This window comes from Dermacentor andersoni, chromosome 9 (genome assembly GCF_023375885.2).
Source record: "Dermacentor andersoni chromosome 9, qqDerAnde1_hic_scaffold, whole genome shotgun sequence".
NCBI lineage: Eukaryota > Metazoa > Arthropoda > Arachnida > Ixodida > Ixodidae > Dermacentor > Dermacentor andersoni.
This window is the reverse complement of record NC_092822.1, coordinates 28,882,451-28,899,371: the sequence shown is the minus strand read 5'-3', so window position 1 is coordinate 28,899,371 and position 16,921 is coordinate 28,882,451. Positions and strand designations below refer to the sequence as shown.

At 42.2% G+C, this 16,921-nt stretch overlaps 2 protein-coding genes and 1 long non-coding RNA gene across 4 annotated transcripts in view; 2 read left to right on the top strand and 1 right to left on the bottom strand.

The window, feature by feature from the left end:
- LOC126527514 (complement C3-like) overlaps positions 1-16,921 on the bottom strand; it is a 154,048-nt gene that overhangs the window by 117,995 nt on the left and 19,132 nt on the right. Inside the window, exon 2 of one of the 2 annotated variants that reach the window (XM_055068702.2) lies at positions 4,378-4,489. The exons of the other annotated variant lie outside the window; for it this stretch is intronic. Within the exon in view, the coding sequence (XP_054924677.1) occupies positions 4,378-4,395 (18 nt within the window). The 5' untranslated portion in view covers positions 4,396-4,489. The remainder of the gene's footprint in view (positions 1-4,377; positions 4,490-16,921) is intronic. 2 annotated transcript variants of the gene reach the window in all.
- Positions 7,907-11,547, top strand: LOC129383809 (uncharacterized). The gene is made up of 2 exons (XM_072284468.1): positions 7,907-9,313; positions 11,337-11,547. The coding sequence occupies exon 1, from the start codon at positions 7,922-7,924 to the stop codon at positions 9,077-9,079; it is 1,158 nt and encodes a 385-aa protein (XP_072140569.1). The 5' UTR covers positions 7,907-7,921; the 3' UTR covers positions 9,080-9,313; positions 11,337-11,547.
- On the top strand, positions 12,360-16,642 carry LOC129383811 (uncharacterized). The gene is made up of 3 exons (XR_008611689.2): positions 12,360-12,600; positions 13,596-13,672; positions 16,144-16,642. It is a non-coding gene; the product is annotated as an uncharacterized lncRNA (long non-coding RNA).

The following is a 16,921-nucleotide window of genomic DNA, read 5'->3' as shown; positions in this document are numbered from 1 at the left end:
AATGAAATGCAGAACACACAAGAAACACACCTGTTGTTTTGTACACCAATTTCATGACAAAGCATTACGAAAAGTTTGGAAAGTTGATGTAAGGCATACCTGGCCAATATTTTTTAGAAAATATTTTCCAAGCCATAAACATGCCTTAAATAAGGTTTAAGCCAGAAGCATTATTCCAAGTTTTCCTTTTTCAATTATATTACTTGAGCACGAAAATCATGTGGATTTTTTTAATGCCTAAATCTTATTTTTTTTCTTTCGTGAAACGAGAGTTCTCGGGGCTGTAAGTGCTGTGTAGAAGATTCTCTAATTACAATTCCAGTTTATTTAAATTTTTGTTTCCTAACCCAAAGGCACTGGTCAACTAAACAATAAGTAGCTTGAAAATGGGCACTTTTCTTACTATAAAACAAAAGACTGAATATTCCCCATTTACTACTGTTTGGGTGCAAAGTGCACTATCAGTGAAGGCCTTATAGAAACAAACCACTGTTGATTAAAGTATTTTGCTGAGCACAAAAGGTGAAGTGTTTCAAAATACATGGTAAACTCCTAAATTACAGTAGACTCGCGGTAATTCAAACTCTGATAATTTGTACTTTCGGTTAATTCAAACAAAAATCAAATTTTTGGTTGGTTTGCCATGTTTTCAATGTATTTTAAGGCCGCTTAATTCAAACAACACAATTCGGTTAATTCGTACTTTTTGCTTGTCCATACCGGAAAATTATCGGCTATCGTTGCCACCACTGGTGAAAAATCTGACTTCTTATATCACCACAACAGCGGAAAATGTTAAAATAGGCGCACTATGGCCTAAAAAAATAAAAGAAAGCGAACAAGAGCCTAACAAACAAACATTTGAAACAAAAGCCTCCCGAAGGGCACATTGTTGCTCAACTTTCCGTGGCTTGCTAGCATGCTTGCTAGCCAGTTCAAAGCAGGAAGTTCGAAATTAAAACACATAACTCTCAAAACTTGTGGAAATGACGACTGTCCACCTGCGTTTGTCAAAACGCTCAAAACTGACGTAAAAACCTGACGTAAAAACAAAGAGCACGAGAAAAGGAAAAAAAAAAGGTGCGAAAGTGACGCGAGTAGCATCGGCCGATTCCGAATTACGTGACTGCTCGCGCTTTTCTTTCCCTGGTCAGTCGCCCGCGTTGGTAGCATCATGTCTCCGCGGGGGAAGTACCGAACCCTTTCTGTGAAAGAAAAATTGGCAGCCATAGAAGTTGAGGCTGGAGCGAAGAAGACTTCTGTGGCATTGAAGTATGGAATCACAAAAAGTATGCTGACAACGATTGTGAAAGCGAAAGACAAGCTGCGAAACAACGCAGGCCATTTCGCTCCCGACAGAAAAAGGCTTAGGGAGGCGGCGCATCCGGAGCTTGAGAAGGCAGCCGATGATAACCTCTGCGTGTGCAGGGAAGACACCCTGGACGACTTGGTGGATGAGGTGCTGCCAGCACAGTACAGCAGCGAAAGTGAAGAGGAAACAGAAGAGCAATCCTCTGTGACAGCAGCACAGGCCTTCCACTACATTGCCGAGGTCCGCAAATTTCTGACTGTAGAAGAAAATTCTCAAGAACAACTGGCTGCTCTTAATGGAATAGAGATCGTTGTTCTTAATGCACATGTAAAGAAAAAACAATCAACAATTCATGATTTCTTCAAACGGTCTAGTCAGCCATAGATTTCCATTAAACTTGTTCTGGATTCTTCACCTCTGCTCTGTTTTTACGGTGTAATTAAAGAGTGAAATGTTTAAAATATGATTTAAGTGGATAATTAATTGTAATGTGCACTGTAATCTTGCTCAGTCATATACGCGAGAAGTTCCTATAATTCAAACTTCCTGATAATTCAAACAAAATCCTGGGGCCCCTTCGAGTTTGAATTAACGAGAGTCTACTGTACTTGCACTTAAGATGCGGTAATCCAAGCTTAGGGCTTGCTGTAGCATGTGAGTATGGAAATGAGCAAATATGGTTTATTAAGTCAGCGATGCTCTGGTTACTAAAAGAACATAGGCACAGGCAGTCATGCATAAGTTCAAGTTCAGTATCACACTTGACATTTGCCAGTAAGAAATGGTTGCATCAAACAGTATAAATATAATGAACAGTGTATACTAATTGATTCAAGATTAGAAAAAAATATGGTACGCATTTGAGCAACAAATGGCATTTAGCTTTCAAAAAGAAAAGAAAATCCTGTTCAAAGTTTACGGCAAGGTACAGGGACTCTCCATTCTCTGAGCATCTTGACCAATAAATGCAGCGCATGGCTATACTGGAATCTTGCAATCCTGTATTAGCAAAATAAGAACAGAATCATGAGAGTTCCGTCTGTGCAATTACACATGTACACTGCAGAAAATTTGATAAGGCAACAAGCCCCTGAAAACAACTATCCTAATTAATATGACGGGGCACAATGCACAGCTTAGGTAACTGGGCAAGACAAATGAAAGGCAGGAGAAATTTCTACTTTGTAAATTTAGGAATTGCATGTTACCGTGAACACAAACCACTATGTCATTGTGAATACAAAATGGCACATACAGCAGCAAAATCAAATCAATTTACAGTAGCCTTTTCACCATAGAAAGTAAGAGTGAATAAAATTTAGACACACTACCAATGACATCTCTGAACAGCAGACATTTATCCAGGAGCGTGTGTGTGACCTTACTATAAAACTGACATTATGAAATCTCCTATATCTGTGCATTAAACTTCATAAGCACTGCAGCTGACAGCCTTACGGGACATGGCACATCAATACTGAGATGCATAAGACATGAAAAAACACAACTATATTACACTAGGAGACAAAGAGTACTGTTTTACAAAGAGAATGCACACCAACTGTTAATGAGGAAGCCCCCATTGGCATTCTCACCTGCCCTGCAATACATGCATCCAGGCACATGATCTCCAGCTCTCCAATGCAGATATCAGGCACTTTCTGTATCCTAAAATTTATTATTGTGCATTTATTTACTAATTTAGTAAGAATTTGCATTTTGGCACACTTTTCTGGAAAATTTCGCATGTCTTAACTATTTTCCTTCGAGCAGGACCTCCTCCTCCCGATCGGTTAGCTTGGCAATACAGTGACAAGTAGTAGTTCCTTAATTAAACTTATGATCCGTCCTCATGCTCTAAATTGCTACTTTATGCTCTAAACAGTAATGTCCCTCCTACCCAGTTTATGCTCATCATCGATTACATACATGGTCCTTGCTGTAGCCTCTCAGCTAGAGCCTGAAATTTCTTGCCTCCTAAAACAATAATCTTTACCGCCCAACACATATTGCACGTTTCCCCCTCATTTAAGGGGGGGAGGGTTGTATATAAGTATTCACATATTCGATGCATCGCAGAGCCACAACCATTTCTCATCCTGTGTTGCGATTAATCGCATGAGTCACAATAGTTGTAAATTGGCTACCCGTCCTCTATCACTTAAAAGTACATTTTGCCACACGGAAAATGATTACAAGCATTGCATTTGACTCAATGAGTGCTCTGTGCACGTTTTTTTTTTTTTTCTCGTCTTGCAATGGCTAGGTTCAACACAGTCAAGTTGCCCAAAAACTGTCTAGCCCCAACCAATCCTTTGTATAGTTTCAAAATTATGAAACATTCGTTTAAGACTTGTCCCAAATTAAGCACGACAGATTTTCACAATGCAAACGAGGAAAGGTTGTGCTTAGAGACAATGGTAGGCCTGCTATTGGCTGCAAAACTGTGAAATGAAATATACTTGCAATTTTCATAAGCAGCTAGCTCAGTACAAGAAATAGGCACATTGCCTGTTGAAACGGTGTTTTAACGCCAACGAGAGGTCCTGGTTTTTTGTAATTTCTTGAATTCCCTTGCAGTCTAGATTGCAATCCGGCGCAATTTGATACTCTACTCAAAATAAAACCAGCTCAAATTTTAAGGTTGTGAGAATTATATGGAAATAAATTATAGGTTGAGGAGTTTACTGCAATGAGCAAATAAAAAGTTCATTGCAGAGAGTAAACAAATATTCCTTTCCTGCAAATAAATTGGTAGCGGGAAGGTCATATGAAATTAGCACTGAACGCACAATACCGAATATGATGATGCAATGCCCCAGTCTGTGAATATTCTTGCACAAAGGAAAATCCTCATTATGAAAGGCCATCAAGAAACTGCAAGTGTATACTTCGGATCAGCAGTCATACCTGCACTGTGCACAATACCATCTGCAATATTTAAAACCACACACAACTGCACACGATATCAAGCTTAGTCCACCGAGGAGCCTCAGAGTTTTAAATTAAGATTTGACTCATTATATTAAACTACATCCCTATATCTACTAATGTTGTCTTCACACCTGCATCGAACAAGACATTAGCCATCTGTCTGAAGGTGAACGGAAGTGGCTTGCTCTTGATGGAGGGCACCAAGGCTGGGCATTGTGAAGCTGCTGCTATCATCCGCATGACCTGCAAGGAACAACAAACATACAGCAAGCAAGATAATCATAACATAAACATAAACATAACATAAGCAAGATAAACATACGCTATTAGAACAAAAGACAAGGTCAATGGCAATGAGCCTCGTTTTGGTTTGCACAAGAAAAGCCAAAAATATGGACTTTTGCTGCTTACTGAAAAAGAAGCAAGTCTCCATCCTGATGTTGCAGTCATGCATTGAAATTGTCACACAGCTACATGTTTGTGTGCTTACATGCTGTCATCACTGTGCCAGCATGCTTTGCATAATTTATTATTTGAAGTTTAACTGATTATTGTGTTTTCTTGCCAATTCTTGGCAAACAGCACCAGCAACGAAGCCAGCTCACTTACACACGTACTCCCTTTCAAGGAGCGAATTCACACACACACACACACACACACACACACACACACACACACACACACACACACACACACACACACACACACACACACACAAACGCACGCGCGCGCGCGTGCCTCTACCACATGACCAGCTTCCCACGCTTATCACGCATGCACGTTTTTTTATACTTTGACACTCCTACTGCTATAGCATAAAAAAGCCTTTGTGTGACCAACCGCAGACTTCGCAACCTACACTTCCAGCTTAAACGCTTTCTCGAGAGCCAGGACATGCTTTCCAGCTTCCACAGTGCTCCTAAATATAGTTAAGTATTCCAATAAGGCTATAGGTGACAACTCTCGAAGGGCATGCAAACTACCCAGAGAGACCTAAAGCTTGTATATGATACCTCTAAAGCACAGCACTTAAAATCTGAAAATTCATTAAAGCTCCTGAAGCCAACTGATATATATGCAGAACGTCTTGAATAACCTACCATTCACAATTTATGCAGTTGACTACTTTAAAAAATTATGGGGTTTAACGTGCCAAGACCACTTTGTGATTATGAGGCATGCCGTAGTGGAGGACTCTGGAAATTTCGACCACCTGCGGTTTACGTGCACCTAAATCTAAGTACACGGGTGTTTTCGCATTTCGCCCCCATCGAAATGCGGCCGCCGTGGCCGGGATTCAATCCGGCAACCTCGTGCTCAACAGCCCAACACCACACATGCGTTTCCCTGCAGGCCGGCTGAGGCCGGTGAACAATAGAAGGCAGCATCCACGTGACCCTGCGTTCCCGGATGTTGGTTCCCTAAGTTGGTTTCCAACTGTCTCTATGGGGCCACTGAATACCTAGTGTGTCACGTGATTGGGGAGGTTTCTTCCCTGTATTGCTGCCGGATTATACGACAACCCTAGTGCGTGCAATGTCGGAATGGCGCACGTCTGTGAGGCGATGACGATCGTCGCTGCGAATTTTGCAGCAAACTCTTCATACAGAGGAAGAACATGCTGCAACACATCAGGAACGTTCACAAAATGGCCGTGGATGTCAAGAAATTGATGAAATGCGACGTATGTGGCACTTCCCTGCCTACAATGGAGAAGTATTCGATGCACCAGATCGCTGCGCACAACTTCAAGGCTGATTACGTGCACCTGCTGGTGTTCCGGAACAATAAGGGTGAGGAACAGTTTTATTAAGTTTATTCTCAGTCATCGTGAGCAAATGATGTTTAAACGCAATATTATATCTTGGACTTTTTTTAATTTCTTGTTGCGCAGTGTGCCTCCAAAAAGGCAGTTGTTTATGCTTTGCGGGCCTTTGTTTTCTCTTTCTCTATCTGTTTCGCAAAGAGCAGCTTTTGCGCAGGGGCCTAATTTATTTCCTTGGGGTATTTTGAAGTTTGTATCCTCGTTAAATATAATTTGTTTGTTTATCCATATATAGTATAGTCATGTGTGCGCGCTCCCAGCGATGCGCTACATGACATACGTTTGGCATTGTCTGCTTTCCTGCACAGCAAGTGGAGTGAAATTTGACGTTTGTACATCTTATTTTTTTAAGCGACAGGAGTAAGCTGTTCTGCGTTCTGACGTTGCTCTGTGCCACATACGTGCGTGGCCTAGTCTTCGCCTCAGTGCACGTTGCAATGCGGCAGAGACGCAGAACCGGTACCATACATGAATTTGCGGATGTCGCCGGGATGGTTTCACAGCGTATTGTGGGCAAACTCTTTAGCAGTACATGTCATAGAATAGAGCGAAATGTGACGCTCGCGCAACCCCCCCCCCCTTTTTTTTACTTAAACGAGAGGAGGGATCTGCTCTGCGTTCTGACGTTGCTCTGCGCTACTTGCGTGCGTGGTGTAGTCTTCGCCTCAGTGCAGGCCGCAGTAGGTCCGAATGCAGGCCAACGTAGGTCCACGACCACACTTGCAATTGCGGCTGTCAGCGGCTTGGTCTCCCGGCGTACTTTGGGAACATTCTTTAGTAGTACCACAGTCCCTCAATAGAAGGACTCTGGTTGTAGATTTCATAAAGTAGAGCGAAATTTGACGCACGCGCAATCCTTTTTTCTTTAAGAAGAGTGTGTTAGGAGGCTACTTGGTAAGACATCTTTTTGTGAACTTAAACTGCGCTTGAGAAAAGACACCAACGTAGAAGAAGACAGGACGAACGCAGACTAGCAACTGGTTTATTGAAATCACACATAATGCTGCCTCTTCGAACCAGGCGCATGCCCAAGCCAGATCATAACCGCGTGACGATGGAACGCTCCCTCGCCAAGCCCCTATCTGCAGTAAAAAATCAAGCTCTTCTTGAAAAAAAGGAGCTTTTCAAGAAGAAACTGAGAGAAGGGATTCACACTGTTCTCGGGCGTAGCTTGCAACATGTGCTCTCAGTTCGTCTTTGTCTTATCGTAACGTACAGCATTGCTATGAATGTACAGTCTGATTCAATATTGAGGAAGGAGTGAGCATAGATCATGCTTAAGTTTCATATTTGTTTCTTATTAAAACAAAACTAATATGATAAATTTTTTGAAGTTATGGCGCATTACATTTGAAATTCAATTTTAACATAAATTTGAGCAATATCAAGGGTGACCTCATGACACAGTCGAGTTGAAGGTGAGGGAGTAAAATAAATGCTACATTAGCCCGTGTCCAAAGCCTTCAGAGTGATTATTTTTGTTTGCATCTCTCTCCCAATAGTACTTGTCACTATCTAATGCTATTTTGTGCTTTTATTACAGAATTTCATGAATGGAAAGCAGAAGAAGAGGGTAGCCAGAACTGCTGGTTCATTTTGCCCAGGGACCCCAAAAAGCTGGCCAGTGGAGAAACAAGGATCCACTATTACTGTAATAGATCAGGCGAGGCAAGGAAAAAGGAAGGTCATAGTGACCGTCGGGAGAAAAGTCAGGGGAGCTGTAGGTCTGGTAAGATATGTCTTTCATTTATTACTGTCACAATTGTTGTCCGACATCTGAAGGCACCACCATAAAAGTCAGGTATCAAAGAAACCATTACGGTCATAAACCAGAAATTCAACACTTGAGAATGAGTGACGAGGAAAAGGCCAGTGTAGCAGAGAACCTAGAAAGGGGTGCGCTCATGAAAACCATTCTAAAGCGAGTAAGAACATCTGTGGCATCCAAGCTGAGGCCCGTGCACTTGGCAGAGTGCTCAACCCTGCATAACATCAAACAGCAGTTTAACATTGCTGCTCCTCAACATTGTCACACTAATGACGCTATCAGTGTAGACATGTGGGTGTTTGTGATGAAAGAAAAAGGTGAAACACTTGTCTGCCTGTACAAGGCACAAGGTGCAGTGGACCCAAGTGGTACATTTCCTTCAGCAGACTTTGCTCTTGTTCTGATGACAGAGCCTCAGAAGGAGCTACTAGAAAAATTGGGCCCTGCAGGTACTGTATGTCTTGACTCCACACATGGAACTACAGAGTACCAGTTTGAGCTGACCACTCTTCTGGTGCTAGATAAAATAGGATCAGGTGTAGCTATAGCTTATTTCATCTGCAACCGGATGAACGAGCAAACTTTGACAGCATTCTTCAAATATCTGGAGTCGGCCATGGCCAAAAAAGTGGCTGCTAAGACATTGATATCTGATGATGCGTCGCAATTCTACAAAGCATGGTCCATGGTCATGGGTGCCGCAAAACAGAAACTTCTCAGTGCCTGGCATGTGGATAAGAATTGGCGTAAGAAGATACTCGAGTGTGTAGAGAAACAGCTAAGGCCACATGTTTACCGTAGTGTGTGGCTACTCTTAGAGTTCCTCGTGGAAAAGGCATTTGAAGATTATTTTAAGCAATTCCTTTCTAGTGAGGAAGAAAAACTGAGGGACTTCCTGAAGTACTTCAATGACCACTATGCAGTTAGGCCGCAAGAGTGGGCCTATTGCTTTAGGACTAGAGCAGCTGTCAACACTAACATGCACCTTGAGAGCAAGCGCAGGACGTTAAAGCATACTATGCTGGAGAGAAAACAGAATAAGCATGGTGACAAACTTATTTCTGCCCTCATGGACTTGACAAATCATTTTTTAATGAAAAGGGCTATCCAGATGATGAAAGGGGCAAAGGGTAAGAAGCTGAGCAGAATTCAGAAGAACCACAGGTCTGGCAGTGAAATGGCAGCTTGTGCCAAATTAAATGAAGATGGCTGTGCCAAATTAAATGAAGATGGCATATAGACTGTGCCATCTCAGTCTTTTAAAGGGCTCTCATATAAAGTGTCAAAAGTGGGAGATGGTGCTTGCTGTCCTTTGAGGTGTAAGAAATGTGCAGTGTGTGTGCATACTTACATGTGCACTTGCTATGACCATCTTATACACTTTACAGTGTGCAAGCACATTCACTGTGTGGTCATTGCTAATCCAACTAGCAGCAACAAGGCCCATGAGAGCTCACCCGAAGAAGCATGTGAGGCAAGTCGGGCATTGCACATTGTACAGAGTATAACAAAGCTGGAAGCAGCCAAAGCAGTGTAAAGCTCAGCACTCTTAAGAGCAAAAATGGACTCGGTCAGACAGGCAATATCAGATGGTGAAGTCTCTGAGGGTGTGGCTGAGAAGGCAAACAATTTGTTTGAGCCAGTTTTCATGCTTGTTGAAAGTGAAAGTGACCCAAAAAGAAAGATGCCAGACCATTCAAATGAACCAGCCAACAAAAAAGTTGTGCAGCTGTTAAGATTTCACTCTACAAAAAACCCTAGATTGTCGCAGCCATCATCTAGCCTTTCAAGGCCCACTGAAGCTCAAAAGGAAGTCCTTAAATAACAGCTTAGGGACAGCAACATAGAAACAAGAGATAACCATGTCAGCAGGGCACGATTACTGGTAACAAGCCTCCAGTGCAGTTAGGAAGAGAGAAGTGGTGCAGTAGTGGTGTGCTGTCATGCCTTATTGAAGCAGGTTGAGGGCTCGCTTGTTAACAAATCATGACATGTGGTCTCTGATAATTAGCCCGTCTGTTTTTGTCTGTGGTGTGCAGCCATATGTCACAGCTGGATGGTATGTGTGTTAGAGCACGAGAGATGCCTCCATGCTTGTTGTATGAGCTGCTGGTAAGTGTTCTGTGAAGATAGGTACAGACCCAGTGGTCATCTCTGGTATGTGGCAGCTGTTGGATGGTAGTGTGTTAGAGCACGCCTCCATGCTTGTCATATGAGCCGCTGGTAAGTATGTCTGTACATAGATGTAAGGAAGTGCATTGGATGGTGTGTAGTGTTTCAGTGTGCGAAAGCCTCCAATGTGTTTTGCTACTTATAAATTTGTGTAAACACTCAGTAGCTCAGTAGTTATGATATTGCACTGCTGAGCACGAGCTTGCGGGTTCAATCCCAGCAAAGGTGGCTGCATTTCAGTGGTGGTGAAATGAAAAAAAAAAGTGTGTAGTTGAATTTAAGTGCACATCATAAAACCCAAGGTGGTCAAAAATATTACTGAGTCCCGCACTGTGGCATGCCTCATAATTCGATCTGGATTTTGTGTTCCATGTGATGTTCTTATTGCCCATTTGAATAAACTTTTATTTTTCAGATTACCAAAATAGAGGGCATATGCAGTGGTATTGTGTGCAGTCTGGATAAGTTGCTCTGGTCATGAGCACTCAATTAAAACTTCTGCATATTTGGCTGCAGCAGACAGTGTCATAACGATTGTAAAGACTATGCAGAAAGCTTTAGGCCACTCTACATATCAGATCAGTTTTATATTGCATCCCTTATGGTGCATCTCTTACTTGAGTAGGCATAGTAACAATTGGCAATGCTTCCTTACACATTTAATATTTTTCTTTTTTTCTTTTGGAAGAGTAGCCTTCGAAGAATAATCTACAACAGTGCTCCTACCTTCTCTTTCACTGTCTCCCCATTTCTTTTCTACACTTCAACTTCATTCTACGCACTTTCTTATTCTCCTCTTCATCCTACATTGAGGGTGTGGGAAAGTGAGCTAAGCGTGCATAAAAATTGCTGTGCCGAACTTAATTGCGGCACTGATGAAAACAAATCTTTGTCAAAAGGTTCACTCCAGCTACATTCCCCCTCCAAACACTGTTTATCACTTCAAGCCTTCATATTCCTGTGAGCTTTTGTCTTGTTTAACAGTTGTAACAGTCATACTATTTATTACTATCAATAGCCAGCATACATTTAGCACTGCAAAGGGCTGTTTAGAAGATGTGCGAGTTTCTACTTCCCTTATGATAAATCCTCCAGACATTCAGTCTCTATTTTATGAAAATCTTTCAAACATTACCAGTGATGACCACCATATAGGTTAATGTCGGCATGGGACTGAGGCTTTCCCGCAAAAAGAACAGTTATGTTGTGCTCATATCATGTGACTGGCAGTTTCTGCTGTAATTTTTGCACTTGTCAACTGCACTGTGAAGAGTTCATTTCTGTGAATATGTGCTGGCCTGATTCTTCTTGTTCACGCATTTCAGATCTTGTGCTATGAGATGAGGAGGTGTAAAATAAAAACACCGTGTAGATTTCACAATGCCTTTAAGAAACCACGCAAAGCTTGGAGATGAAGCATTACATGCACCTTGAGCCAAGTGTCTGGACACAGCGAGTGAAAGTTGTTTTGTCATGAGCGAGGGTGTCGGTGTTACTTGTAACTACCTTTAAATAAAGGTTTGTTTCAAAACAGTGGCTCAACTCTGTGTTTCCCCCGGTAAAAAACACAACCATTAGGATTTTCATGAGCGAGGGTGTCGGTGTTACTTGTAACTACCTTTAAATAAAAGTTTGTTTCAAAACAGTGGCTCAACTCTGTGTTCCCCCGGTAAAAAACAAAACCATTGGGATTTACAATTCGCTTTTTAAACATAATTGAACATGAATAAAAAAAACTTGATGAATCAAGATATAAGCTTGCCATACCATGGAAACACTTGAAACTCCTTTTGAGAAGCTTACTCATACACGAACACACTGTAGCAATTATTTTCAATCGTATACCCACAATTTGCCGTGTCACCACGTCAAGTTTCAAGGCAGATTTTTTTTAGACTCCAGGAAGCTATATGCCTAATTCTATCCATTGTTTACTGCATTGCATTTGATTTTCTATAACAAATAAAATTGAATTCTCCATTGATTGCGCCGACGCTCACGTTATAATTATATGCTATTATTATTGACTAGTCATATATTTTCTTGGCGGGTGGGGGGCTGCACTGGTGGCGTTCTAAGAATTTGCGCCGCGTGTTTGTGCGGGTAAGCTTAAGTGCAGAATTTTTTTTTGCGCGTTGTGAAAACAATGCACTGCAGGTATTTTAATTAATGCAACGAGCTTTCGGTCAAGGGGTTGGAAACGTCGTTATAGAGAATCCCGACGATTTTTCTTTTGCGTGTGTGTATTTGGAGTTGATTCACAGTTTTATTTGTTTATTTTGGCTACATTGCGCCAATTGCGCTTCCATAGAATAAAGAAACGCGCTTTCACGCGCTGGCCGACTCGATCGCAAGGGGACAGCCTGATCAACATCAATATCAGCAGCAATGGCGGATTTGCGCTTGCCATGGCGCTTGCAAAGTTTTCAATAGTTTTCGACTATTAAGTGATGCTTTTGCTATTTTAACGTGTGGAGGTTCATTGTACGTCTGTTTTTTCAAGTTTGGCATGTGTTTTAACACATGTGAAGGTGTAGTCTTTTCTTCTTCAGCGGATATTTGTACAAGACCCCGTTCACCGTCTATCAGGTAAGATGTGTACGTATGCTACACGCAATCGTAGTGCTTCACTAAGCCACAGTGCACTACAAAGTTAAGCATGAGCGGTACACAAAATTCACAAGTTCTTAGTATTGCCAAGAACAACCATTGCTTGGTGAAGTTCTCACAGGCGTTGTAGAAGTTGTTGGGCGCGGCAGTGCTGAACGTAGCGTTAGCGGCTAAAATCGTTTTTTTACTAGTAACAACGTGTCATTATTTCATATTATTGGCGGCGTCTCCAGGACACCAAATCGGTAACGGGGACACCAGAGCTAGAACGCGGACTGGTCCATGGGTTGTATATCTTGATGTCTGTAGGCTGTGTGTAAGTCGTACTTTCCGAATTTTCTGACGCATTTTAAGATCAGCTGTCCGCTTTCGCGGACAAGGCTGGAGTCAGGGTGGTCCGTGAGTTGGGGCAACATAACCTGCTTCCAGTTTGGGACCCCCCTGCTTCCAGTTTTGATCGCTCCGCTGCCCCTTGGGTACCCTGCCGCCTCCTTGATTATAATCTAATGATCTCCTGAGGCCTCTGTTTGCCGGTTACATGTGCCCTCCTGGAGCACTACTTGTAAATGAATCCGATCTACCGTCGCAACGAAAAAGGCGCCCCGCGACTTCTACAACACCAGTCAGAACCTTGCCCATTGGTTTACATGTGTGGCCGCAAATGTCTGAAACTTAATGCCAGTTCAACAGGTTTGTTGGCAAGGGTGTCAGGTCGTTGCTTTGTGTTGAATCGGCCTTTTCTCAATTCTTAAGAATTTAATTGGAATGCACCTGACCAGTGCTGCTTTGTGGTGCTTGCCACTAGTCCCTTGGACAGGGAAGACATATGAGAATCCCTGTGCATACACTTTATACGCAGTGGTGTGACCGCTTCCTTTGGGAAACTACCACGTTAGTGATATTGTGAGCGCAATGTGACTTTCCTTCATCTTCCTCATCCCTACGTAGTGTGTGTCGCTTCTTCCTCGCCATAGCTCTAGCTCGGCAAGAATAAAGCGGTTCCTTAGAAGTGGTGGAGGTGCTGGGGTTCTGCATACCAAGGACGTATAAGGTAACAGTGTTTGTGCCTTTAATATGTCTCATTCGATCATTTTGAGACGTGGTGGTGTTCATGCATTAGCACAGTGCAAGGACATACACAATGTAAGAGGTACATGATTCTCGAATTGTATACTCTCTCTGGGCTTTTCTCGCGACCTCAGCACTAGTGGGAGCATCAAAAAACTGACAAAGCTGGTGCATGAATGTTGCCCAGTGTTGGTGTTCCTTGGTGTTGAAATTATCCTTCCTTTCTCTAAATCCAAGGGCGAGATCTTCCATTCTGAATGTTTGCTTGTGCTCTCATTATTCGCCTTCACCGTGCTTTCGTCAGCGGTCGTCTGCTTGGTGAAGCAGGAGCGCCTATTGAACACTGCCTACTCACTGATGTAGAAGGTGAAGCAAACAGTCAGAAAGCTAGAAGCTTGCGCAATCTCATCCCAGGTTTTTAATCCAGTTTGACATTGAAGCATCCTGGTAGTATTAAAGTACTTTAGAAAGAGGTTCCAGAAGCATTGCCAAGTTTGCCACTTGGTGAAATTTGTAGTTTGGAAACAATTTAGGCTCTTAGCAAGATTAGTAGTGAACAGAGGTTTTCACATGGCGATTGGTGTTGTCCAAATGCATGAAGAGGTCACAGTACGAGTACTTAAGCTGATAGTGTCGGGTAACCATAAGCACCAGCAGGGGCCCCGTAACAGTGTCCCCTTTATCTTCAGATATGCTTCACTGCATGATGCTAAATATGCTTCGCCGCATAACACGACTCTGCTGCAGTGAAGGTGACTTAAACCGACAACAGCCGAGAAGGTGCAAACAGCACTGCGCTGCCTGGTTCTTGCTGTTGGCCTTTTCTTCTTTTCACAGTGTCCTTACTGTAAGTGCACTCCAGAGTTACAATGCAGGAATATGCATGTGTGCATAAGCTTTCATTCAAGAGTAACTCATGATCATAAATTACGTCATCATGGTTTCGTACCATGTCACGGCATCATAAGTGAGACATAATAAAGAAGCCCTCAAAGGCTGCGGGAGAGACTAATCTTTTGTGCGAGATTGCGCTATCCTTGCTGCACGCAGTGCAATATTATATGACTCTCAGGTCTATGGTGGCATTGTCGATTATGAATGTTTCCTTACTGCGTTAAAAAAATGTGTAGTGCATCTTTCAGATAATAACGGCATTATAGCTTCAGAGTTGTTCAAGTTTGGGGTACTTGTTCACTAAAAGTACATTATCAGAAAAGCTTTAGAATGTCTAGGTCATAATTGCATTTGAAGAACTAAGTCTTCCTACACATAGCAATTGGTAGCTTACTGTGTAATGTTGAAGGTGGTTTTTATTCATAGGCCCTACGCAGAGAGCAGCAACACAATGCCTGGCATGTGACCAGGGTTCGTCACAGTGTTTGCATTTCCAGTGCTCGTAACTGATTCCAAGCATAAATTTGCTTTATGAATTCTTTGTAGACAGAAGGTGCTTGAATATTGGTCGCATGAAATGCTCCAATGCACACTGTATATGTACAGGGTGTCTTATTACCATAAAGATTTTCTTGTTTTAAAGTTATGAGCGCGGCAAATGTGGCATTCTTGCAGAGGAATTCCTCTATTTTGGAACTCCACAAATTTGGAGGCAGTCACATTTTATAGCACTCTCATTTCTTACAAATCTTGAAAGTTGCACCTAATTCAAGATATTCATCATTGAATTTCACTGGTAAATTGAGGCAATATTGGAACCGAGTGTACTGGGAGCGCAGAAAAGAAGGTCCCGCTACCTCATCAGATGGAAACACCCCCGACAACAGGCTCGAGAAAGTCTGAAACATCTTGGCCAGTCATTGTAGCAGCTGATACGACACACTTTGCCTGACAAGCATGTGCATCAGTGTGCCGTGTCAGGCTATCATTTAAGCTTTGTCCCACACTTCTTGACAGGGCACTGCCGCCTGATGTGGAGCAGGATGCACCAAGTTTTGATTGTACTCAATTGAGCGCGATAATGAATATTTCAAAATAAGTGCAATTTTCGAGATTTCGAAAAAGAAAGGGTGTGCGTTCACATGTGACTGCCTCCAAATATGCCATTTAGAAGGCTGCCGCCAAGTTACTAATAAAAAAGTGACTGAATTTTTCAAAATTAATTTTCTGAAACTCGCATTAGCAGCAAAGTGTGTCCTCCTCACCTAGAAACTCCTTTGCAAGAACGACGGGCTCTCTGTGCTCAAAACTTTTTGCTAAATATCTGCATGGTTAAAAAAAAAACTAGATATGCATAATTGTTAATGTATGAAAATCGTGCACTATCACTTTTCAAAATTTTTGTCCTATGCAACACGAGAAAAATTGGAAATAGAAGCTTCAGGTGACCTATCTGATGTGCAAGTTGCATGGCCATATTATTGTTTTAATTTTTCGCTATTACCTTTTACTGTGATGTCGCCACTGCAGCAGCTCGATGGCTGTGGCTTTTCATTCCAGGTCACAAAGCTGCACCCAGGTAGAGGCAGAATCCAAAAATGCTTGTGTACTTAAGTATAGCTGCACATTACAGAATCCGAGGCCCTCAAGATTTATCCGTAGCCCTCGTGTAGCCCACGAGTTCCATATTTTTTATTGGGATTGAAGAGTAACGTTTGTGCTGTATCCCTCTATTTCAGACTAAATAATGTGCATGCAAAATTATATCTTCATTACTTTACACCATTGCACCAATATCTGTTGTCGTTGACTTTCTGATGTCCTTGCATTTGCTATAGCAAGGATTTTTAAAAATCAGCCACAAAAGAAAAAATAAATGGTCAAGGAACGAAGTGGTGTGTAGCAGCTCCCTTTTTTTTAATCGGCGGCAAGTTTTGCACTCATGTGTTAGCAACACTGTTTCGCCAGTTGTGTACTTCAAATGAAGTGTTACCTTTCTGCTTTGGAACTTTGTGGTTTTGTTCTGCCAGCTGCTTGACCAACACAAGCAAAATGTACTTTGGATATTCCACATATTCATTCTGTATGCATTTGGTACAATAAAATTTGTTTCAAGAATGGACAAATGCAGTGATGGTTAATTGAAAACTGCAACATGCCGAGTTTCATGCTTCATTAATTTTCTCAGCCCCAAAGAAAGCATGCGAGGTTTGAAAATGTATCATGTGACATTAGTGCACCCGGTCTAGAGTACTGATTAATGCTGCACATACATTGAACATGGTGGCCATGACCATCCCTCATGAATTGGCATTCCCTGCCAATTCACCTCACCAAG

Excerpts from the sequence above, each read along its gene's own strand:
- LOC129383809 (XM_072284468.1), top strand. The coding sequence starts at position 7,922 with ATGAGTGACGAGGAAAAGGCCAGTGTAGCAGAGAACCTAGAAAGGGGT.